The sequence below is a fragment of the Anomaloglossus baeobatrachus genome, chromosome 2 (assembly GCF_048569485.1).
Source record: "Anomaloglossus baeobatrachus isolate aAnoBae1 chromosome 2, aAnoBae1.hap1, whole genome shotgun sequence".
Taxonomy (NCBI): domain Eukaryota; kingdom Metazoa; phylum Chordata; class Amphibia; order Anura; family Aromobatidae; genus Anomaloglossus; species Anomaloglossus baeobatrachus.
In genome coordinates, this window is record NC_134354.1 from 6,998,950 (window position 1) to 7,025,765 (window position 26,816).

The following is a 26,816-nucleotide window of genomic DNA, read 5'->3' on the forward strand; positions in this document are numbered from 1 at the left end:
AGCACCCTTGTTGCTCGCCTCATCGGAATCCAGCGGCAAGTCCTCATGAACAGCTGGATTGGGCCCCAATTCTCCTTCCCTGCTCAGCTGACTGAACATCATGGCAGTTCCCACCCTTGGATGATGTTGGCACTGCTGGACCACATGTCTACTTGCAGTTCACTCCTTGTTTCGGTTACGTCTCATCGGTACACCTTATTTTCAATTTGCCTTATCCTGTGTTATACTTGGTAGACGATGCGTCAATGTCTTCACTGCCCGTTGATCACTACTTGAGGGACTGTGTTGAGGAAGTCGAATAGGGAAAGTCCATATTATCTTGCTGGGGTTAAAAATAATACACGGAAGATTGCTTAGACTCCACACTCCAGTCATGTCCAATCCAGAGTGACTGTGGCCAAGAGGTATCAATTCTCCAAAGAGAAGGGCGATACAACCCTCCACCGTGGTGGCCAAACTTCAGGTTCTTAATAGTCTTTACCAACCATTTATAGTAACAGATCACATCTGAGGTCTCAGCTTATACTGCACCCCAGAAGGGGCTGACTCTGCCCCCAACGGGAGGACTGAGCCATTACATGGAGGGTATGGACAGTGCTACTTTTTATGGTGGTCCTCCGGTGTAGCTAGTGTCGAGTTTTCTGGAGGCCAGCAGGTCCGGACGCTCCAGTCTTTGACCTGTGATAAAGTGCCGCCTCGATTCGCGGCTTCTTCTAACGCTTCCTCTTCTCCTTGGTCTGTCTGGGGTCCAGTAGGTCTGGACGCTCCCGTCTATGACCTGTGATAAAGTGCCGCCTCGATTCGCGGCTTCTTATAACACTTCCTCTTCTCCTTGGTCTTTTTGGGGTCCAGTAGGTCTGGACGCTCCCGTCTGTGACCTGTGGTACAGTGCCGCCTCGATTCGCAGCTTCTTATAACGCTTCCTCTTCTCCTTGGTCTTTCTGGGGTCCAGTAGGTCTGGACGCTCCCGTCTATGACCTGTGGTACAGTGCCGCCTCGATTCGCAGCTTCTTATAACGCTTCCTCTTCTCCTTGGTCTTTCTGGGGTCCAGTAGGTCTGGACGCTCCCGTCTATGACCTGTGGTAAAGTGCCGCCTCGATTCGCAGCTTCTTATAACGCTTCCTCTTCTCCTTGGTCTTTCTGGGGTCCAGTAGGTCTGGACGCTCCCGTCTATGACCTGTGGTACAGTGCCGCCTCGATTCGCAGCTTCTTATAACGCTTCCTCTTCTCCTTGGTCTTTCTGGGGTCCAGTAGGTCTGGACGCTCCCGTCTATGACCTGTGGTAAAGTGCCGCCTCGATTCGCGGGTTCTTATAACGCTTCCTCTTCTCCTTGGTCTTTCTGGGGTCCAGTAGGTCTGGACGCTCCCGTCTATGACCTGTGGTAAAGTGCCGCCTCGATTCGCGGCTTCCTATAACGCTTCCTCTTCTCCTTGGTCTTTCTGGGGTCTGGCATCTGCCTCTCAGGTAATTAGAGCCAGAGACTGTGCAGAGTGTAGCTGGAGGCGACGGCTGCGCCCATCACACCCCCGGACTGACGGCAGCGCTGTGCACGCACCGGAGGGTTTTTGTTAATTCCTTACCTCGTAAATAACTTGTTAATGTGCGTTATATGAATGTGTTCGGGAAATGCGCCGGGAGGCGGAGGGTTAAGCCAATAAAGTTAACAATCGAGTATGTGTTAAATGAGTCCGTGGAGAGCGCAGTGATGTCCGCTCGCGCCTTGCCCCCCCTCGATCGCGCCTTGCCCCCCCACGCTCGCGCCTTTCCCCCCTCGCCACCGCAGCGCATTTTATATCGACTTAAAACTGAGATGTATTAAAACTTTATGGGGCATCTCCGGGTGAAAACGCAGCACAAGGCCGGGGGGACGGGGGGCCGGGGTGGTCATAAAAGGGTGGTGTGTGTCAGGGTAACCAGGCGAAACCTGCGGAGATCCAGATATCCCTGACCAGGCCGCATCTACAAACCTTCCGATACCAGAACCGCGGGTCCTCACCTCGTAATACTGGGGGGCGTCTCTAGACTTCTTCATTTTGGGGTTTCCAAGTTCATGAACCTAAAAAAGTGGAAAAAATAAAACAACAAGAAAAGGGAAATTAAAGACGGTAAATTATCTCAATAATGGCGTATATATAACCTAGGGGCGGTATAACGGGTGTCTATAACCTTCAGGCGGTATTATTGGGTGTGTAAAACCTAGGTGCGGTATAATGGGGTGTACCTAGGGGCGTATAATGGGTTGTATTTAACTTAGGGGCAGTACAATGGAGTGTATAACCTAGGGGCGGTATAACGCATGTATATAACCTTCAGGCGGTATAATAGAGTGTGTATAACCTAGGGGCGGTATTATGGGTATGTATAACCTTCAGGCGGTATAATGGAGTGTGTATAACCTAGGGGCGGTATAATGGGTATGTATAACCTTCAGGCGGTATTATTGGGTGTGTAAAACCTAGGTGCGGTATAATGGGGTGTACCTAGGGGCGTATAATGGGTTGTATTTAACTTAGGGGCAGTACAATGGAGTGTATAACCTAGGGGCGGTATAACGCATGTATATAACCTTCAGGCGGTATAATAGAGTGTGTATAACCTAGGGGCGGTATAATGGGTGTGTATAACCTTCAGGCGGTATAATGGAGTGTATAACCTAGGGGCAGTATAATGGGGTGTACCTAGGGGCGTATAATGGGTTGTATTTAACTTAGGGGCAGTACAATGGAGTGTATAACCTAGGGGCGGTATAACGGGTGTATATAACCTTAAGGCGGTATAATGGGGTACATATAACCTAGGGGCGGTATAATAGAGTGTGTATAACCTAGGGGTGGTATAATGGGGTGTGTATAATCTTCGGGCGGTATAATGGAGTGTGTACAACCTAGGGGTGGTATAATGGGGTGTGTATAACCTAGGGGTGGTATAATGGGGTGTACCTAGGGGCGGTATAATGGAGTGTGTATAACCTAGGGGCGGTATAATGGAGTGTGTATAACCTAGGGGCGGTATAATGGAGTGTGTATAATCTAGGGGTGGTATAATGGGGTGTACCTAGGGGCGGTATAATGGAGTGTGTACAACCTAGGGGTGGTATAATGGGGTGTACCTAGGGGCGGTATAATGGAGTGTGTACAACCTAGGGTTGGTATAATGGGGTGTACCTAGGGGCGGTATAATGGAGTGTGTATAACCTAGTTGCGGTATAATGGGGTGTACCTAGGGGCGGTATATTAGGGTGTGTACAAACTAGGAGCGGTATCATGGGGTGTATATAACCTAGTGGCGGTATAATGGGGTGTATAATCTAGGGGCGGTATAATGGGGTATATATATCCTAGGGGCGGTATTTTGGGGTGTGTTTAGCCAATATGGGGGTGGTATCTGGACCGGTAATAGACACTGTACCTGTTGTAGAACTGTGTCCCATGATACCAGGCTGAAGAGCCGGCGCTGCGGGCTGCACACGGCCTGTGATAGAGCCTTGGTGTGGACTTCATCTTCTTCTTGGTTCTCAACCACAAAAGCGATGTCCACCGTCCACGAGTCCTGAATAATGGAGAAGATCAGACGTGAAGCAGAATCTACAGAAAGACTCCTCAGCACCTGAGCGGTCACCACCCTCCACCCCAGGACCAGTAACCGATACCTGGTCCACAGAGCGGTCACCACCCTCCACCCCAGGACCAGTAACCGATACCTGGTCCACAGAGCGGTCACCACCCTCCACCCCAGGACCAGTAACAGATACCTGGTCCACAGAGCGGTCACCACCCTCCACCCCAGGACCAGTAACCGATACCTGGTCCACAGAGCGGTCACCACCCTCCACCCCAGGATCAGTAACCGATACCTGGTCCACAGAGCGGTCACCACCCTCCACCCCAGGACCAGTAACCGATACCTGGTCCACAGAGCGGTCACCACCCTCCACCCCAGGACCAGTAACCGATACCTGGTCCACAGAGCGGTCACCACCCTCCACCCCAGGACCAGTAACCGATACCTGGTCCACAGAGCGGTCACCACCCTCCACCCCAGGACCAGTAACCGATACCTGGTCCACAGAGCGGTCACCACCCTCCACCCCAGGACCAGTAACCGATACCTGGTCCACAGAGCGGTCACCACCCTCCACCCCAGGACCAGTAACCGATACCTGGTCCACAGAGCGGTCACCACCCTCCACCCCAGGACCAGTAACCGATACCTGGTCCACAGAGCGGTCACCACCCTCCACCCCAGGACCAGTAACCGATACCTGGTCCACAGAGCGGTCACCACCCTCCACCCCAGGACCAGTAACCGATACCTGGTCCACAGAGCGGTCACCACCCTCCACCCCAGGACCAGTAACCGATACCTGGTCCACAGAGCGGTCACCACCCTCCACCCCAGGACCAGTAACCGATACCTGGTCCACAGAGCGGTCACCACCCTCCACCCCAGGACCAGTAACCGATACCTGGTCCACAGAGCGGTCACCACCCTCCAACCCCAGGACCAGTAACCGATACCTGGTCCACAGAGCGGTCACCACCCTCCACCCCAGGACCAGTAACCGATACCTGGTCCACAGAGCGGTCACCACCCTCCACCCCAGGACCAGTAACCGATACCTGGTCCACAGAGCGGTCACCACCCTCCACCCCAGGACCAGTAACCGATACCTGGTCCACAGAGCGGTCACCACCCTCCACCCCAGGACCAGTAACCGATACCTGGTCCACAGAGCGGTCACCACCCTCCACCCCAGGACCAGTAACCGATACCTGGTCCACAGAGCGGTCACCACCCTCCACCCCAGGACCAGTAACCGATACCTGGTCCACAGAGCGGTCACCACCCTCCACCCCAGGACCAGTAACCGATACCTGGTCCACAGAGCGGTCACCACCCTCCACCCCAGGACCAGTAACCGATACCTGGTCCACAGAGCGGTCACCACCCCCACCCCAGGACCAGTAACCGATACCTGGTCCACAGAGCGGTCACCACCCTCCACCCCAGGACCAGTAACCGATACCTGGTCCACAGAGCGGTCACCACCCTCCACCCCAGGACCAGTAACCGATACCTGGTCCACAGAGCGGTCACCACCCTCCACCCCAGGACCAGTAACCGATACCTGGTCCACAGAGCGGTCACCACCCTCCACCCCAGGACCAGTAACCGATACCTGGTCCACAGAGCGGTCACCACCCTCCACCCCAGGACCAGTAACCGATACCTGGTCCACAGAGCGGTCACCACCCTCCACCCCAGGACCAGTAACAGATACCTGGTCCACAGAGCGGTCACCACCCTCCACCCCAGGACCAGTAACCGATACCTGGTCCACAGAGCGGTCACCACCCTCCACCCCAGGACCAGTAACCGATACCTGTTCCACAGAGCGGTCACCACCCTCCACCCCAGGACCAGTAACCGATACCTGTTCCACAGAGCGGTCACCACCCTCCACCCCAGGACCAGTAACCGATACCTGGTCCACAGAGCGGTCACCACCCTCCACCCCAGGACCAGTAACCGATACCTGGTCCACAGAGCGGTCACCACCCTCCACCCCAGGACCAGTAACCGATACCTGGTCCACAGAGCGGTCACCACCCTCCACCCCAGGACCAGTAACCGATACCTGGTCCACAGAGCGGTCACCACCCTCCACCCCAGGACCAGTAACCGATACCTGGTCCACAGAGCGGTCACCACCCTCCACCCCAGGACCAGTAACCGATACCTGGTCCACAGAGCGGTCACCACCCCCACCCCAGGACCAGTAACCGATACCTGGTCCACAGAGCGGTCACCACCCTCCACCCCAGGACCAGTAACCGATACCTGTTCCACAGAGCGGTCACCACCCTCCACCCCAGGACCAGTAAGTGATACCTGGTCCACAGAGCGGTCACCACCCTCCACCCCAGGACCAGTAACCGATACCTGGTCCACAGAGCGGTCACCACCCTCCACCCCAGGACCAGTAACCGATACCTGTTCCACAGAGCGGTCACCATCCTCCACCCCAGGACCAGTAACCGATACCTGGTCCACAGAGCGGTCACCACCCTCCACCCCAGGACCAGTAACCGATACCTGGTCCACAGAGCGGTCACCACCCTCCACACCAGGACCAGTAACCGATACCTGGTCCACAGAGCGGTCACCACCCTCCACCCCAGGACCAGTAACCGATACCTGGTCCACAGAGCGGTCACCACCCTCCACCCCAGGACCAGTAACCGATACCTGGTCCACAGAGCGGTCACCACCCTCAACCCCAGGACCAGTAACCGATACCTGGTCCACAGAGCGGTCACCACCCTCCACCCCAGGACCAGTAACAGATACCTGGTCCACAGAGCGGTCACCACCCTCCACCCCAGGACCAGTAACCGATACCTGGTCCACAGAGCGGTCACCACCCTCCACCCCAGGACCAGTAACCGATACCTGGTCCACAGAGCGGTCACCACCCTCCACCCCAGGACCAGTAACAGATACCTGGTCCACAGAGCGGTCACCACCCTCCACCCCAGGACCAGTAACCGATACCTGGTCCACAGAGCGGTCACCACCCTCCACCGCAGGACCAGTAACCGATACCTGGTCCACAGAGCGGTCACCACCCTCCACCCCAGGACCAGTAACCGATACCTGGTCCACAGAGCGGTCACCACCCTCCACCCCAGGACCAGTAACAGATACCTGGTCCACAGAGCGGTCACCACCCTCCACCCCAGGACCAGTAACCGATACCTGGTCCACAGAGCGGTCACCACCCTCCACCGCAGGACCAGTAACCGATACCTGGTCCACAGAGCGGTCACCACCCTCCACCCCAGGACCAGTAACCGATACCTGGTCCACAGAGCGGTCACCACCCTCCACCCCAGGACCAGTAACCGATACCTGGTCCACAGAGCGGTCACCACCCTCCACCCCAGGACCAGTAACCGATACCTGGTCCACAGAGCGGTCACCACCCTGCACCCCAGGACCGCTCATCAGCATGCGATAGTACCAATACCTGGTCCACACAGCAGTAACCACCCTCCACCCCAGAACCGCTAACCAATACCTGGTCCACAAAGCGTCACCACCCTCTACCCCAGGACCACTCATCATCATGGGATAGAACAGATACCTCGTCCACAGAGCGGTCACGACCCTCTACCCCAGGACCACTTATTCATGGGCTGAGCTTGGTAATGTTACCGTATTCATGCACTGAACTTGGTACTGTTACCATACTCATGTGCTGACATTCATACTGTTACTGTACCCATGTGCTGAGCTTGGTACTGTTACCGTACTAATGTGTTGAGCTTGGTACTGTTACTGTATTCATGTGCTGAGCTTGGTACTGTTACTGTATTCATGTGCTGAGTTTGGTACTGTTACTGTATTCATGTGCTGAGATTCATACTGTTACTGTATTCATGTGCTGAGCTTGGTACTGTTACTGTATTCATGTGCTGAGCTTGGTACTGTTACTGTATTCATGTGCTGAGCTTGGTACTGTTACTGTATTCATGTGCTGAGCTTGGTACTGTTACTGAATTCATTGGTACTGTTACTGTATTCATTGGTACTGTTACTGTATCCAGATACAATTTCAGATCTACAGGTCCGGGAGCACTTGGGCACCAGCGATCATAATATGGTAAGCTTCAACGTAATATTCAATAGAACATTTCAAAGGGGGAATGCTAAAACCTGGAATTTTAGGAAAGCTAATTTCAACAAATTAAGGGAAGAGCTTAAATGTGTAGATTGGGACAAAGTCATGGTAACTGGGGATACCGAACATAAATGGGGAAAGTTTAAGGATATACTACTAGAGTCCTGTAAAAAACGTATACCCTCTGGTAATAAAATGTCCAGGAATAAAAAGAAACCACTATGGATAAATAAGACTGTACAAAGTATAATAAAACAAAAACAAAGGGCGTTTAAAATCTTAAAGGCTGAGAATACAGAAATAGCATTGCAGGTGTATAAAGATATCAATAGGCAATGCAAAAAAGAAATCAAACAAGCAAAATTAGCTACTGAAACAAAAATCGCCAATGACATTAAAATAAATCCCAAAATCTTTTATAAATACATTAATGCCAAAAGGAAAACAAAGGATAGTATCGGCCCCTTAAAATATAATAACAAGTTAGTTATAGAGGACAAACAAAAGACTGAGATATTAAATAGGCATTTCTCATCTGTATTCACCAAGGAACTGACTGTACCAGGGATCATTCAACAAGTGAAAAATCAAAGTCCACCACCCGATATAATTAATTTAACACAAGATGAAGTACGCCTACGTCTGAGTAAATTAAACATTGACAAATCCCCAGGGCCAGATGGCATTCATCCACGAATATTGAGGGAATTGAGCTCCGTAATCGACATACCGCTGTATCTCATCTTTTTAGACTCGCTTGTAACAGGGTTGGTGCCTCAGGATTGGAGGATTGCTGATGTGGTACCGATATTTAAGAAAGGTAAGAGGGTAGATCCAGGCAACTACCGTCCAGTAAGCCTGACATCAGTAGTATGCAAAGTTTTTGAGGGCATTTTAAGGGATGACATGCAAAAATATATTGCAGAAAATAATATGATAACTGACAAACAGCATGGAGTCATGAAAGATAAGTCGTGTCTAACCAACCTGTTGGGGTTCTATGAGCGGGTAAGTGCAGATCTGGATATTGGTAATGCAGCTGATGTGATTTATTTGGACTTTGTAAAGGCATTTGATACTGTCCCACATAATAGCCTTATACTAAACCTCCAGAAGCCGCGACCAGGGGAAACTATATGCAACTGGGTAAGGAATTGACTAAAAGATAGGAAACAAAGAGTCGTCATAAATGCTACATTCTCTAAATGGGCTATAGTCAGCAGTGGGGTGCCGCAGAGATCTGTACTGGGAGCAGTGGGGACCGCAGGGATCTGTACTGGGAGCAGTGGGGGCCGCAGGGATCTGTACTGGGAGCAGTGGGGGCCGCAGGGATCTGTGCTTGGACCGATTCTTTTTACTCTCTTTATTAATGACCTTGTGGATGGGATTGATAGTACAGTGTCAGTCTTTGCCGATGACACCAAACTATGTAGGATATTAAAAACTGACCTGGATAGTACAATTTTACAAAAAGATCTGGATAAGATGTCAGAATGGGCAGATACTCGGCAAATGAGATTTAATGTTGATAAATGTAAAGTAATGCACCTAGGACGGAGTAATCCTATAGCTGCGTATACATTAAATGGAAGTAAACTCGGGACTACAGAACAGGAGAAGGACTTGGGTATTCTCATTACAAATAAGCTGAGCAGCAGCACTCAATGTCAAGCAGCAGCTGCTAAAGCAAACAAGATTCTAGGGTGTATAAAAAGAGAGATTAGATCCCGTGATCCCAACGTATTGTTACCCCTCTATAAATCACTTGTAAGGCCACATCTGGAATACGGGATCCAGTTTTGGGCTCCACATTTTAAAAAGGACATTCAGAAGTTAGAGTCAGTTCAAAGGCGGCAACTAGACTATTACAAGGAATGGAGGCCGCCCGTATGAGGAGGAATGGAGGCCTCCCATATGATGAGGAATGGAGGCCGCCCGTATGAGGAATGGAGGCCGCCCATATGATGAGGAATGGAGGCCGCCCGTATGATGAGGAATGGAGGCCGCCCGTATGATGAGGAATGGAGGCCGCCCGTATGATGAGGAATGGAGGCCGCCCATATGATGAGGAATGGAGGCCGCCCGTATGATGAGGAATGGAGGCCGCCCGTATGATGAGGAATGGAGGCCGCCCGTATGATGAGGAATGGAGGCCGCCCGTATGAGGAGGAATGGAGGCCGCCCGTATGAGGAGGAATGGAGGCCTCCCATATGATGAGGAATGGAGGCCGCCCGTATGAGGAGGAATGGAGGCCGCCCATATGATGAGGAATGGAGGCCGCCCGCATGATGAGGAATGGAGGCCGCCCGCATGATGAGGAATGGAGGCCTCCCGTATGATGAGGAATGGAGGCCGCCCGTATGATGAGGAATGGAGGCCGCCCGTATGATGAGGAATGGAGGCCGCCCATACGATGACAGGTTGAAAAAGTTAGATATGTTTAGCTTAGAAAAAAGCCGTCTCAGAGGAGATCTCATTTATATGTATAAATACATGTGTGGTCAATATAAAGGACTGGCACAGGACTTATTCCTTCCAAAGACAGTACTAAGGACCAGGGGCAGTCACTGCGAGTGGAAGAAAAGTGATTCCGACACCTAAATAGGAAAGGGTTCTTTACAGTTAGAGCGGTCAGACTGTGGAATACACTACCACAAGAGGTAGTAATGGCAGATACTATAACAGCTTTCAAAAAAGGGCTGGATGATTTCCTCAGTACACAATATTGTTGGTTATAAATGACTTAGTGACTAAATGTAGAACTGGTGGAGGAAGGGGAACTAGATGGACCTAGGTCTTTTTTCAACCTAAGTAACTATGTAACTATGTGCTGAGCTTGGTACTGTTACTGTATTCATGTGCTGAGTTTGGTACTGTTACTGTATTCATGTGCTGAGCTTGGTACTGTTACTGTATTCATGTGCTGAGCTTGGTACTGTTACTGTATTCATGTGCTGAGCTTGGTACTGTTACTGTATTCATGTGCTGAGTTTGGTACTGTTACTGTATTTATGTGCTGAGCTTGGTACTGTTACTGTATTCATGTGCTGAGCTTGGTACTGTTACTGTATTCATGTGCTGAGTTTGGTACTGTTACTGTATTCATGTGCTGAGCTTGGTACTGTTACTGTATTCATGTGCTGAGCTTGGTACTGTTACTGTATTCATGTGATGAGATTCATACTGTTACTGTATTCATGTGCTGAGCTTGGTACTGTTACTGTATTCATGTGCTGAGCTTGGTACTGTTACTGTATTCATGTGCTGAGCTTGGTACTGTTACTGTATTCATGTGCTGAGCTTGGTACTGTTACTGTATTCATGTGCTGAGCTTGGTACTGTTACTGTATTAATGTGCTGAGTTTGGTACTGTTACTGTATTCATGTGCTGAGTTTGGTACTGTTACTGTATTCATGTGCTGAGCTTGGTACTGTTACTGTATTTATGTGCTGAGCTTGGTACTGTTACTGTATTCATGTGCTGAGCTTGGTACTGTTACTGTATTTATGTGCTGAGCTTGGTACTGTTACTGTATTCATGTGCTGAGCTTGGTTCTGTTACCATATTCATACGCTGAGCCTGGTACTGTTACTGTATTCATGTGCTGAGCTTGGTACTGTTACTGTATTTATGTGCTGAGCTTGGTTCTGTTACCATATTCATACGCTGAGCCTGGTACTGTTACTGTATTCATGTGCTGAGCTTGGTACTGTTACTGTATTCATGTGCTGAGCTTGGTACTGTTACTGTATTTATGTGCTGAGCTTGGTACTGTTACTGTATTCATGTGCTGAGCTTGGTACGGTTACTGTATTTATGTGCTGAGCTTGGTTCTGTTACCATATTCATACGCTGAGCCTGGTACTGTTACTGTATTCATGTGCTGAGCTTGGTACTGTTACTGTATTCATGTGCTGAGCTTGGTACTGTTACTGTATTTATGTGCTGAGCTTGGTACTGTTACTGTATTCATGTGCTGAGCTTGGTACTGTTACTGTATTTATGTGCTGAGCTTGGTTCTGTTACCATATTCATACGCTGAGCCTGGTACTGTTACTGTATTCATGTGCTGAGCTTGGTACTGTTACTGTATTCATGTGCTGAGCTTGGTACTGTTACTGTATTTATGTGCTGAGCTTGGTACTGTTACTGTATTCATGTGCTGAGCTTGGTACTGTTACTGTATTCATGTGCTGAGCTTGGTACTGTTACTGTATTTATGTGCTGAGCTTGGTACTGTTACTGTATTCATGTGCTGAGCTTGGTACTGTTACTGTATTTATGTGCTGAGCTTGGTACTGTTACTGTATTCATGTGCTGAGCTTGGTACTGTTACTGTATTTATGTGCTGAGCTTGGTACTGTTACTGTATTCATGTGCTGAGCTTGGTTCTGTTACTGTATTCATGTGCTGAGCTTGGTTCTGTTAGCATATTCATACGCTGAGCCTGGTACTGTTATCGTACTCATGAGCTGGTAAACTACTGAAAACATTCAGAGGAGACTCTGCACCTCACAGTGGCGGCCACATTTATAGATGTATTGGTGTTCTCTAAGAAGACCTCCCAATCCCAGGGCAGCAGTTGGTCGTAAGAGAGTCCATCTGACCGTGAAACATCTCAGGTAGAGAAGACGTCTTAGGAGAAATCTCTCTACATAGACAGAGGTTGTAGTGAACGTTGGTCATTGGGGTCAGTCTCAGAAGATGTCATGATTCCTCAGGTGAGAAGTCAATGCTAAAGTCCAAACTATTTTCTAAATTCAGTCAGAAATTTTTAAAATAATAATAATCTATGAGTAGAGACCATGCCTTGTCTGGTGCAGATGGGTACTAAGAGCGCAACTTTCAAGCTCTTCAATCTCAGCCATGTTTTACCGGCATGTCTTCGATGTATCTGAACCTTATGAAGGTACGTTGGGGTGAGGATGGTCCTTGGTGAAAGCCACCAAGCCTCTTCCATCCCTTTTGGACAGTAATACTAGAAAGACACTTCCTTCATGTGCGGTTAGACCATCACATTTGGATCTGTGCAGAGCGAGGTTTCTCGTGTATCATTTTATTATCAATCTGACCTCCACAAAGTGGCCACTATCATCATCTGAAGACTCTACGATCTGGCGGAAGAGACAGGTGGAACCATTTCATGATCTTTATCTCCAAGTCTTGGTTCCTTGACCAAAACCTTTGACCAAGGTTCTTGTCCTACACGGCTTCTGGCAAAAGGATGTAAGGAGGTGACCTGGCTGTGGACACGGATAGGAGACACATTGGTGGGAACATGTCCAACTATTGACCCATCTAGGAAAGGTGCTTTGTGACTTTGCAAAGCTCTAAAATCGACTGGAAAATTCTGGGAAAGGTTTCCTGCCCTATGGAGGCGGTGACAAGGCTGGAGCTGGTGCCAGGTGGCTGGCATGGTTTCTCCAGTCCCCGATATGCCCACAGGCCATAATGCCCCGGCCCATGAGGCCACCACTGCTCGCAGCACAGATCTGGATCCCGCGCCTTCTCAAGAAACGTTTTCTTCTACAATCTGTAACTTGGCCGGAAAATCTCTGAAGCTTCTACAAGCCAATAAAGCTGAAAATCCTGGTTTCATCATCTTTTCCCTAATGCCGCGTGCCCGCCGTGCCAAGTGCTGAGCTCATCCGCTCTCACATTTGTTTCCAGATCATCTGCGAGCAGAGTGATTTTTTTATTTTAGCTTGTCGTGTTTTTATTCAGTGATTTACTGAATCCACAGAAAACTCGAAGAAGAAAAAAAGAGGAGAAGAAGACGACATCTTGATGGATGAGTTTCTTCTCTGGTGAGAAATATTGAACCGGGAGCAGAAGACGTCTCTCCTCAGCCAAGAGCAGCGCTCACTAATGAAAATGAAAGCCGCTGCACGGCCTGGAGTTGTGCGGCACGCCCGGATCGCTGCATGGGCAACCTGTCACCCACAGACCCGGGTGCGGGCGCACCACCGAGCCCTCCAGCGGCAGCCTCTCAGCCACACTGAATCTAATAATGTCTTATACTCCAGTCACAGCCAGAGCTGCACATACAACAGCTATAACGCAAAAGAATTGCACGCAAAAGAGCTATAACAGAAAAGAACTGCACGCAAAAGAACTGCACGCAAAAGAACTGCACGCAAAAGAACTGCACATAAAAGAACTGCACGTAAAAGAACTGCATGCAAAAGAACTGCACGCAAAAGAACAGCACGCAAAAGAACTGCACGCAAAAGAGCTATAACAGAAAAGAACTGCACGCAAAAGAACAGCACGCAAAAGAACTGCACATAAAAGAACTGCACGCAAAACAACTGCACGCAAAAGAACTGCACGCAAAAGAGCTGTACGCAAAAGAATTGCACGCAAAAGAGCTATAACAGAAAAGAACTGCACACAAAAGAATTGCACGCAAAAGAACTGCACGCAAAAGAACTGCACATAAAAGAACTGCACACAAAAGAACTGCACGCAAAAGAACTGCACGCAAAAGAACTGCACGCAAAAGAACTGCACGCAAAAGAGCTGTACGCAAAAGAATTGCACGCAAAAGAGCTATAACAGAAAAGAACTGCACACAAAAGAATTGCACACAAAAGAACTGCACGCAAAAGAACTGCACGCAAAAGAACTGCACGCAAAAGAGCTGCACGCAAAAGAACTGCACGCAAAAGAACTGCATGCAAAAGAGCTGTACGCAAAAGAGCTGTACGCAAAAGAGCTGCTTGCAAAAGAGCTGTACGCAAAAGAGCTATAACGCAAAAGAACTGGACGCAAAAGAACTGCACGCAAAGGAACTGCACACAAAAGAACTGCACGCAAAAGAACTGCACACAAAAGAACTGCACGCAAAAGAGCTATAACGCAAAAGAACTGCATGCAAAAGAACTGCACACAAAAGAGCTATAACGCAAAAGAACTGCACGCAAAAGAGCTGCACGCAAAAGAGCTGCACGCAAAAGAGCTGCACGCAAAAGAATTGCACACAAAAGAACTGCACGCAAAAGAACTGCACGCAAAAGAACTGCACGCAAAAGAGCTGCACGCAAAAGAACTGCACGCAAAAGAACTGCATGCAAAAGAGCTGTACGCAAAAGAGCTGTACGCAAAAGAGCTGCTTGCAAAAGAGCTGTACGCAAAAGAGCTATAACGCAAAAGAACTGGACGCAAAAGAACTGCACGCAAAGGAACTGCACACAAAAGAACTGCACGCAAAAGAACTGCACACAAAAGAACTGCACGCAAAAGAGCTATAACGCAAAAGAACTGCATGCAAAAGAACTGCACACAAAAGAGCTATAACGCAAAAGAACTGCACGCAAAAGAGCTGCACGCAAAAGAGCTGCACGCAAAAGAGCTGCACGCAAAAGAATTGCACGCAAAAGAACTGCACGCAAAAGAGCTGCACGCAAAAGAGCTATAACGCAAAAGAACTGCACGCAAAAGAACTGCACACAAAAGAGCTGTACGCAAAAGAGCTGCTTGCAAAAGAGCTGTACGCAAAAGAGCTATAACGCAAAAGAACTGGACGCAAAAGAACTGCACGCAAAGGAACTGCACACAAAAGAACTGCACGCAAAAGAACTGCACACAAAAGAACTGCACGCAAAAGAGCTATAACGCAAAAGAACTGCATGCAAAAGAACTGCACACAAAAGAGCTATAACGCAAAAGAACTGCACGCAAAAGAGCTGCACGCAAAAGAGCTGCACGCAAAAGAGCTGCACGCAAAAGAATTGCACGCAAAAGAACTGCACGCAAAAGAGCTGCACGCAAAAGAGCTATAACGCAAAAGAACTGCACGCAAAAGAGCTGCACGCAAAAGAACTGCACGCAAAAGAACTGCATGCAAAAGAGCTGTACGCAAAAGAGCTGTACGCAAAAGAGCTGCTTGCAAAAGAGCTGTACGCAAAAGAGCTATAACGCAAAAGAACTGGACGCAAAAGAACTGCACGCAAAGGAACTGCACACAAAAGAACTGCACGCAAAAGAACTGCACACAAAAGAACTGCACGCAAAAGAGCTATAACGCAAAAGAACTGCATGCAAAAGAACTGCACACAAAAGAGCTGCACGCAAAAGAGCTGCACGCAAAAGAGCTGCACGCAAAAGAATTGCACGCAAAAGAACTGCACGCAAAAGAGCTGCACGCAAAAGAGCTATAACGCAAAAGAACTGCACGCAAAAGAACTGCACACAAAAGAGCTATAACGCAAAAGAACTGCACGCAAAAGAACTGCACACAAAAGAACTGCAAGCAAAGGAACTGCACGCAAAAGAACTGCACGCAAAAGAACTGCACGCAAAAGAACTGCACACAAAAGAACTGCACACAAAAGAACTGCACGCAAAAGAACTGCACACAAAAGAACTGCACGCAAAAGAACTGCACGCAAAAGAACTGCACGCAAAAGAGCTATAACACAAAAGAACTGCACGCAAAAGAGCTATAACACAAAAGAACTGCATGCAAAAGAACTGCACGCAAAAGAGCTATAACGCAAAAGAACTGCACGCAAAAGAATTGCACGCAAAAGAACTGCACGCAAAAGAACTGCACGCAAAAGAACTGCACGCAAAAGAACTGCACGCAAAAGAACTGCACGCAAAAGAACTGCACGCAAAAGAACTGCACACAAAAGAGCTATAACGCAAAAGAGCTATAACGCAAAAGAACTGCACGCAAAAGAACTGCACACAAAAGAGCTATAACGCAAAAGAACTGCACGCAAAAGAACTGCACGCAAAAGAACTGCACACAAAAGAGCTATAACGCAAAAGAACTGCACACAAAAGAACTGCACACAAAAGAGCTATAACGCAAAAGAGCTATAACGCAAAAGAACTGCACGCAAAAGAACTGCACGCAAAAGAACTGCACGCAAAAGAACTGCACACAATAGAACTGCACGCAAAAGAACTGCACACAAAAGAGCTATAACGCAAAAGAGCTGCACGCAAAAGAGCTATAACGCAAAAGAGCTATAACGCAAAAGAACTGCACACAAAAGAACTGCACGCAAAAGAGCTATAACGCAAAAGAGCTATAACGCAAAAGAACTGCACGCAAAAGAGCTGCACGCAAAAGAACTGCACGCAAAAGAACTGCAGGCAAATGTCCTGCGAGCAGATTATGGAGTGGACATGGCATCTGACACTTCTCCATGGATCCGCACTGTGCTGAGGCCACCACTGGAAGGCGCTGTGATCCCACACATTGTCCGCAGGGCACAGGGATGGCAATTACACTGGTGTTGGGTGATGCACTAATAAACGCGGGACGCAGAGGGAGGGGCCGCGCTCGATCAGAAGCTGAAACCCCTCAATACAATCATTGTGTCCATACGAAACTCCCAGCAGGACGCAGCTGTACGAGCACTGCGGAGTTAACCCTACATCACCCACAAACCAGCTGTGTCACTACCACAGTCTCACAGTCATCACTGAGGGAGACTGAAGGGTTAATCTACTCACTACTACTGCTGACAACTAGCCACTACATAGTGAGAGGTGTCAGCCCCGCCCCTGGTGATGACGTCACTGATATAATGACATGTGATCAGACATGAGGCCACGCCCCTTATACTACAGCCCCATCTGACATCAGTGATATAATGACGTGATCAGACATGAGGCCACACCCCTTAAAGCCCCACCCACTGGTGATGACATCACTGATATAATGACGTGATCAGACATGAGGCCACGCCCCTTATACTACAGCATCAACTCCTCATTTATTACTGCTCACAACCAGCCTGAATACACATGAGAGTTGTCAGCCCCGCCCCCCGGTGTCAGCCCCGCCCCCCGGTGTCAGAACAGTTTAAGGGACTTCTGCAGTCCAATCACTCCTGATAATCAGGGCCGGATTATAGGCGGGGCAGACGGGGCTTCAGCCCAGGGGCCCCCACCACAAGAGCTTCTGAGGGGGCCCCCACCACCATCTGTGTGGCCGCCATTTTATTAACGCAGCAGTGTTCAGGACCGCACTGTACCTTTAAAGATTTTCAATCCCGGCTGGCACTGTGCTACAGACACGCCCACTGCACGCTGTGTGGGCTGCGTCTGCATGGATGACGTCACCGCGCGCCTGCTGTTGCTGCTTCTTCGTGCCGTACAGGAGCTTGTGGGAGGACCGGAGCAGAGGCCTCTGTGGATGACGGTGAGTGTGACGTCATCCATCATGGTGCCGGGCAGGAGGCTGCAGTGAGGAGGGAGCAGGACGGGATTTCATAGTGTCAGCGGCAGCTCTGCCGGCAGGACCAGTGTGAGTTATTGCAGGAGTGTGACCTGCTGCAGATCAGGTCGGGCTGTCAGTGACGGGTCATGAGGTCGGGCTGTCAGTGCCGGGTCATCAGCCTCATCCCTCCCCTGCAATAACTCACACTGATCTTCAGCAGAGACATCACTACACAGATCCTGCACTGATCACATCTGAGCCTGCAGCACACATTACACTATATGGCCCATATTACATATAGAATATGTGAGGTGCTGTAGGCCCAGGTATGATCAGTGCAGGACATTGTATATCTGTGCACATGGTATACCACATCCAGTGTACAGAGCAGTGTGATATACTGTGTACATGGTATATCACATCCAGTGTACAGAGCAGTGTGATATACTGTGTACATTATATACCACATCCAGTGTACAGAGCAGTGTGATATACTGTGTACATGGGATACCACATCCAGTGTACAGAGTAGTGTGATATACTGTGTACATGGTATATCACATCTAGTGTACAGAGCAGTGTGATATACTGTGTACATTATATACCACATCCAGTGTACAGAGCAGTGTGATATACTGTGTACATGGGATACCACATCCAGTGTACAGAGCAGTGTGATATACTGTGTACATTATATACCACATCCAGTGTACAGAGCAGTGTGATATACTGTGTACATTATATACCACATCCAGTGTACAGAGCAGTGTGATATACTGTGTACATGGGATACCACATCCAGTGTACAGAGCAGTGTGATATACTGTGTACATGGGATACCACATCCAGTGTACAGAGCAGTGTGATATACTGTGTACATTGTATACCACATCCAGTGTACAGAGCAGTGTGATATACTGTGTACATGGGATACCACATCCAGTGTACAGAGCAGTGTGATATACTGTGTACATTATATACCACATCCAGTGTACAGAGCAGTGTGATATACTGTGTACATTATATACCACATCCAGTGTACAGAGCAGTGTGATATACTGTGTACATGGGATACCACATCCAGTGTACAGAGCAGTGTGATATACTGTGTACATTATATACCACATCCAGTGTACAGAGCAGTGTGATATACTGTGTACATGGGATACCACATCCAGTGTACAGAGCAGTGTGATATACTGTGTACATGGTATACCACATCCAGTGTACAGAGTAGTGTGATATACTGTGTACACACATCAGATGGTATATAATGTGTATATTGTATAACATCTGGTTTCTGTATCACAGTAAACCCGGTACTATGTGAGGATGCCTAACACTATCTGGGTCTGTACTGTGCTATATACTGGCTGTATACTACATGAGGATGTCTAATACTATCTGGCTCTGCACTGTGCTATATAGGGGCTGTGTACTACGTGAGGAAGCCTAACACTATCTGGGTCTGTACTGTGCTATATACTGGCTGTATACTACATGAGGATGCCTAATACTATCTGGCTCTGCACTGTGCTATATAGGGGCTGTGTACTACGTGAAGGTGCTTAATATTATCTGGTCTGCTCTGTGCTGTATAGGGGCTGTGTACTATGTGAGGATGCCTAATGCTATCTGGCTCTGCACTGTGCTATATAGGGGCTGTGTACTACGTGAAGGTGCTTAATATTATCTGGTCTGCTCTGTGCTGTATAGGGGCTGTGTACTATGTGAGGATGCCTAATGCTATCTGGGTCTGCACTGTGCTATATAGGGGCTGTGTACTACATAAGGGTGCCTAATGCTATATGGACCTGCATTGTGTTATATGGGGGCTGTATAAGACATGAGGGTTCCTACTGCTAAATGGGTCTGCATTGTACTATATAGGGGCTGCTTAATGTAATATGGGGGTTGCATAGTTACATATGGGGGCTGAATAGTTCCATATGGGGGCTGAATAGTGCCATATGGGGGCTGCATAGTGCCATATGGGGGCTGCATAGTGCCATATGGGGGCTGCATAGTGCCATATGGAGGCTGCATAGTGCCATATGGGGGCTGCATAGTGCCATATGGGGGCTGCATAATGCTACATGGAGGCTACATAATACTATATGGAGGACTATGGGAGCTTCATACAACTATTCCCCCAGAGTTGTATGTCCCCTCCACCCCAGAGCTGTATATCCCCAGAGCTGCATGTCACCCCCCCACCTCAGAGCTGTTTGTCCCCCCACTTCAGAGCCACTGTCCCCCTCTAGAGCTGTATGCCCCCATTGATATATACCCCTTTCCTCAGTAATATGTATGCCCCCCAGTAATGTGTATGTCCCCAGCCTCTCTTGTGATGTATATACAGCAGTGTTAGTGTTCTCTATATGCGGCCATGTCTGTTAGTGTCGGCCACCAATCAGCGTGGCACAGACACGTGCCCAGGAGGAGCTGGATGGAGACAAGCGGGGAGGTGAATGAGGCTGTTGCCGGCTTCACAATATTAGAAATATATATAAAAATTTAAAAATGTGTCTGTGTGTGCATGTATGATGTGTATCTGTGTATGTCATCTATGTATGTCAGTGTATATGACTGTGTCTAGATTTATGTCTGTTTATATGTGTTTTTGTGAATTTCTCTTTAAATATATATGTGTACATATGTCTGTATGTGTATGTGTATGTATCTGTGCATGTCTATGTGTGGATGGGGCCCACTAGGACTCTTTCGCCCAGGGCCTACAAAAACCTGGAGCCGGCCCTGCGTGTACCAGTCATGTATTCTCCTGTACACTGTACAGGGGCGTACCTTTGGAAGGCATGTGGCATATTTGTCCCTGCACAGCAATCAGGGGGGCACCATTGGAAAGTGTGAGGCAGCAGTATGGTGGGAGAAAATTGTAAGTGGACAGTATTGGGAAAGAAAAGTGTGAGGGGCATAGAATAGAAACTGTGTAGTGGGGGGGGGATAAGCAGTACAGAGAAGTAGCAGCATGGTGGCCTGTGTGAGGGCACAGTATACTGAGGAGGGGGAATGTGAGACTGAGGTGCAGTATAGTGACTGGATAATGAAGCAGGTAGGCAGTATAGAGAAGGGGCGGCATGGTGGCCAGTGTGAGGGCACAGTATGGAGGGCACAGTAGGCTGAGGAGGGGGAATGTGAGACTCAGGTACAGTATAGTGACTGGATAATGAAGCAGGTAGGCAGTATAGAGAAGGGGCGGCATGGTGGCCAGTGTGAGGGCACAGTATGGAGGGCACAGTAGGCTGAGGAGGGGGAATGTGAGACTCAGGTACAGTATAGTGACTGGATAATGAAGCAGGTAGGCAGTATAGAGAAGGGGCGGCATGGTGGCCAGTGTGAGGGCACAGTATGGAGGGCACAGTAGGCTGAGGAGGGGGAATGTGAGACTCAGGTACAGTATAGTGACTGGATAATGAAGCAGGTAGGCAGTATAGAGAAGGGGCGGCATGGTGGCCAGTGTGAGGGCACAGTATGGAGGGCACAGTATGCTGAGGAGGGGGAATGTGAGACTGAGGTACAGTATAGTGACTGGATAATGAAGGAGGTAGGCAGTATAGAGAAGGGGCGGCATGGTGGCCAGTGTGAGGGCACAGTATGGAGGGCACAGTATGCTGAGGAGGGGGAATGTGAGATTGAGGTGCGGTATAGTGACTGGATAATGAAGCAGGTAGGCAGTATAGAGAAGGGGCGGCATGGTGGCCAGTGTGAGGGCACAGTATGGAGGGCACAGTATGCTGAGGAGGGGGAATGTGATACTGAGGTACAGTATAGTGACTGGATAATGAAGCAGGTAGGCAGTATAGAGAAGGGGCGGCATGGTGGCCAGTGTGAGGGCACAGTATGGAGGGCACAGTAGGCTGAGGAGGGGGAATGTGAGACTCAGGTACAGTATAGTGACTGGATAATGAAGCAGGTAGGCAGTATAGAGAAGGGGCGGCATGGTGGCCAGTGTGAGGGCACAGTATGGAGGGCACAGTATGCTGAGGAGGGGGAATGTGAGACTGAGGTACAGTATAGTGACTGGATAATGAAGGAGGTAGGCAGTATAGAGAAGGGGCGGCATGGTGGCCAGTGTGAGGGCACAGTATGGAGGGCACAGTAGGCTGAGGAGGGGGAATGTGAGACTCAGGTACAGTATAGTGACTGGATAATGAAGCAGGTAGGCAGTATAGAGAAGGGGCGGCATGGTGGCCAGAGTGAGGGCACAGTATGGAGGGCACAGTATGCTGAGGAGGGGGAATGTGAGACTGAGGTGCAGTATAGTGACTGTATAGTGAAGGAGGTAGGCAGTATAGAGAAGGGGCGGCATGGTGGGCAGTGTGAGGGCACAGTATGGAGGGCACAGTAGGCTGAGGAGGGGGAATGTGAGACTGAGGTGCAGTATAGTGACTGTATAGTGAAGGAGGTAGGCAGTATAGAGAAGGGGCGGCATGGTGGGCAGTGTGAGGGCACAGTATGGAGGGCACAGTAGGCTGAGGAGGGGGAATGTGAGACTGAGGTACAGTATAGTGACTGGATAATGAAGCAGGTAGGCAGTATAGAGAAGGGGCGGCATGGTGGCCAGTGTGAGGGCACAGTATGGAGGGCACAGTAGGCTGAGGAGGGGGAATGTGAGACTGAGGTGCAGTATAGTGACTGTATAGTGAAGGAGGTAGACAGTATAGAGAAGGGGCGGCATGGTGGGCAGTGTGAGGGCACAGTATGGAGGGCACAGTATGCTGAGGAGGGGGAATGTGAGACTGAGGTGCAGTATAGTGACTGGATAATGAAGCAGGTAGACAGTATAGAGAAGGGGCGGCATGGTGGCCAGTGTGAGGGCACAGTATGGAGGGCACAGTATGCTGAGGAGGGGGAATGTGAGACTGAGGTACAGTATAGTGACTGGATAATGAAGGAGGTAGGCAGTATAGAGAAGGGGCGGCATGGTGGCCAGTGTGAGGGCACAGTATGGAGGGCACAGTATGCTGAGGAGGGGGAATGTGAGACTGAGGTGCAGTATAGTGACTGTATAGTGAAGGAGGTAGGCAGTATAGAGAAGGGGCGGCATGGTGGCCAGTGTGAGGGCACAGTATGGAGGGCACAGTATGCTGAGGAGGGGGAATGTGAGACTGAGGTGCAGTATAGTGACTGTATAGTGAAGGAGATAGGCAGTATAGAGAAGGGGCGGCATGGTGGCCAGTGTGAGGGCACAGTATGGAGGGCACAGTATGCTGAGAAGGGGGAATGTGAGACTGAGGTACAGTATAGTGACTGGATAATGAAGCAGGTAGGCAGTATAGAGAAGGGGCAGCATGGTGGCCAGTGTGAGGGCACAGTATGGAGGGCACAGTATGCTGAGGGAGGAGGGGGAATGTGAGACTGAGGTACAGTATAGTGACTGGATAATGAAGCAGGTAGGCAGTATAGAGAAGGGGCGGCATGGTGGCCAGTGTGAGGGCACAGTATGGAGGGCACAGTATGCTGAGGAGGGGGAATGTGAGACTGAGGTGCGGTATAGTGACTGTATAGTGAAGGAGGTAGGCAGTATAGAGAAGGGGCGGCATGGTGGCCAGTGTGAGGGCACAGTATGGAGGGCACAGTATGCTGAGAAGGGGGAATGTGAGACTGAGGTACAGTATAGTGACTGGATAATGAAGCAGGTAGGCAGTATAGAGAAGGGGCAGCATGGTGGCCAGTGTGAGGGCACAGTATGGAGGGCACAGTATGCTGAGGGAGGAGGGGGAATGTGAGACTGAGGTACAGTATAGTGACTGGATAATGAAGCAGGTAGGCAGTATAGAGAAGGGGCGGCATGGTGGCCAGTGTGAGGGCACAGTATGGAGGGCACAGTATGCTGAGGAGGGGGAATGTGAGACTGAGGTGCGGTATAGTGACTGTATAGTGAAGGAGGTAGGCAGTATAGAGAAGGGGCGGCATGGTGGCCAGTGTGAGGGCACAGTATGGAGGGCACAGTATGCTGAGAAGGGGGAATGTGAGACTGAGGTACAGTATTTATATCTAAATGCTACAGTTCGTGCTCTACTGTTATGGCTAAAAATGTTAACGTTATTGGGCCCCCACCAGATTTTCTGCCCAGGGGCCCCCACCAACCTTAATCTGGCCCTGCTGATAATGCACAGTTCCGCCTGCTTTGGAGATATAGGTGGCCCCTTGCTCTTGGTTGGCTGCACTGGTCGTTCCAGTGATATGTCCGCCCCCTCCCCACTATCATCAGTGATATGTCCGCCCCTGCATCCCCCCCACTATCATCAGTGATATGTCCGCCCCTGCATCCCCCCCACTATCATCAGTGATATGTCCGCCCCTGCATCCCCCCCACTATCATCAGTGATATGTCCGCCCCTGCATCCCCCCCACTATCATCAGTGATATGTCCGCCCCTGCATCCCCCCCACTATCATCAGTGATATGTCCGCCCCTGCATCCCTCCAACATCATCAGTGATATGTCCGCCCCTGCATCCCCCCCACCATCATCAGTGATATGTCCGCCCCTGCATCCCTCCAACATCATCTATGGACACAGTCCTCCCGCTATCCTCTTGTATCTATGGACACAGTCCTCCCGCTATCCTCTTGTATCTATGGATACAGTCCTCCCGCTATCCTCTTGTATCTATGGACACAGTCCTCCCGCTATCCTCTTGTATCTATGAACACAGTCCTCCCGCTATCCTCTTGTATCTATGGACACAGTCCTCCCGCTATCCTCTTGTATCTATGGATACAGTCCTCCCGCTATCCTCTTGTATCTATGGATACAGTCCTCCCGCTATCCTTTTGTATCTATGGATACAGTCCTCCCGCTATCCTCTTGTATCTATGGATACAGTCCTCCCGCTATCCTCTTGTATCTATGGATACAGTCCTCCCGCTATCCTCTTGTATCTATGGATACAGTCCTCCCGCTATCCTCTTGTATCTATGGATACAGTCCTCCCGCTATCCTTTTGTATTTATGGATACAGTCCTCCCGCTATCCTCTTGTATCTATGGATACAGTCCTCCCGCTATCCTCTTGTATCCATGGATGGAGTCCTCCCGCTATCCTCTTGTATCCATCGACACAGTCCTCCCACTATCCTCTTGTATCTATGGATACAGTCCTCCCGCTATCCTCTTGTATCTATGGATACAGTCCTCCCGCTATCCTCTTGTATCTATGGATACAGTCCTCCCGCTATCCTCTTGTATCTATGGATACAGTCCTCCCGCTATCCTCTTGTATCCATCGACACAGTCCTCCCACTATCCTCTTGTATCTATGGATACAGTCCTCCCGCTATCCTCTTGTATCTATGGATACAGTCCTCCCGCTATCCTCTTGTATCTATGGATACAGTCCTCCCGCTATCCTCTTGTATCCATCGACACAGTCCTCCCACTATCCTCTTGTATCTATGGATACAGTCCTCCCGCTATCCTTTTGTATCCATGGATACAGTCCTCCCGCTATCCTCTTGTATCCATGGATACAGTCCTCCTGCTTGTCCCGTGCTCTTCTTTGTAGCACACAGTCACACTGGATATAGCGCTGCTGTGAGCCGGGTTTTCCGTGTGATGGGAGTGGTGATCTCTCGGCCGCAGAGCGCCGGACGCGGCAGCTTTCCATTCGTTGGGGCCAGGACGCGGTTTGACTGTGGCAGTTGGAAAGCCTCGGCGAGATTCACGAGGTGACAGCTTTTAATCACTCCCAGCGTCTGCTCGGTGCGGGCGGCGGGGGAAATACGTTCACAGCTCCGCAGAACGGGATTTTCCAGCACCACTGCCAAGGTCGTTACTGGCTGGAACAGGCGGGAGGAATGGCAGCGGCCCTGCTGGCACGCACCCCGGGGAGGGGGCGCCAAACAATGCAGGAGAAGCACAGGGGGACCCCAAAATAAGGAGCGCTCACTGCAACCCGCTGAAGGTGAGCCACACATGGCTCCAGATTGTTACCAAACCTGCACTGATACATTGTAGCAAAGCATCATAGCACCAGAGGTATCTGCAGCTGGCGCGCTTATAGAGAAGAGACAATGTACCAAACCCTCAGCTGTGAAAGTCACATACACTGACAGCAAGCAGCGTCCTGAGGCACAAAGCGCGGGCGCTGCAGCCGATCTCTCACCCCCGGACGCCACAGATTATTGGTCTGATTACAATTACATCCCAAAATCCTGAGCCACAGAGTGCGGCCACCAGGGGGCGATAGAGCGCAGGACGGATCTCCAGCCTGGAGGGGGCAGCACTGAGCACACGGCGGAGGGATATGGAGGAGGTCTTCTAGAGATCTACAGGATTATCCCGGGGAAACTGTCATCACAAATTCTCAGCAATCTCCAAATATTACATCAGATTAATGACAAGTACTTCTACTGCTGGAGACTAGATAAGCAGGACTGCACAAGGGACCGGGGACGCGGGAGGAGTGGAAATACTGTGATCATGGAGATATTACCCCTGGAAAGTGATATTATACTGCTGGAGACTAGATAAACAGGACTGCACAAGGGACCGGGGACGCGGGAGGAGTGGAAATACTGTGATCATGGAGATATTACCCCTGGAAAGTGATATTATACTGCTGGAGACTAGATAAGCAGGACTGCACAAGGGACTGGGGACGCGGGAGGAGTGGAAATACTGTGATCATGGAGATATTACCCCTGGAAAGTGATATTATACTGCTGGAGACTAGATAAGCAGGACTGCACAAGGGACCGGGGACGCGGGAGGAGTGGAAATACTGTTATCATGGAGATATTACCCCAGGAAAGTGATATTATATTGCTGGAGACTAGATAAGCAGGACTGCACAACGGACCGGGGATGCGGGAGGAGTGGAAATACTGTTATCATGGAGATATTACCCCAGGAAAGTGATATTATACTGCTGGAGACTAGATAAGCAGGACTGCACAAGGGACCGGGGACGCGGGAGGAGTG

The 26,816-nt window shown here is 49.7% G+C and overlaps 1 protein-coding gene across 2 annotated transcripts in view; it reads right to left on the bottom strand.

The window, feature by feature from the left end:
* SPAG17 (sperm associated antigen 17) overlaps positions 1–26,816 on the bottom strand; it is a 384,631-nt gene that overhangs the window by 264,238 nt on the left and 93,577 nt on the right. The window contains exons 1-3 of one of the 2 annotated variants that reach the window (XM_075334840.1): positions 17,684–17,933; positions 3,411–3,551; positions 1,999–2,058 (exon numbers count right to left, since the gene is read on the bottom strand). In XM_075334840.1, coding sequence (XP_075190955.1) covers positions 1,999–2,034 — 36 coding nt within the window. In that variant the 5' untranslated portion in view covers positions 2,035–2,058; positions 3,411–3,551; positions 17,684–17,933. Of the gene's footprint in view, positions 1–1,998; positions 2,059–3,410; positions 3,552–17,683; positions 17,934–26,816 lie in introns of those variants that run through there. The other variant, XM_075334839.1, reaches the window with a different exon arrangement.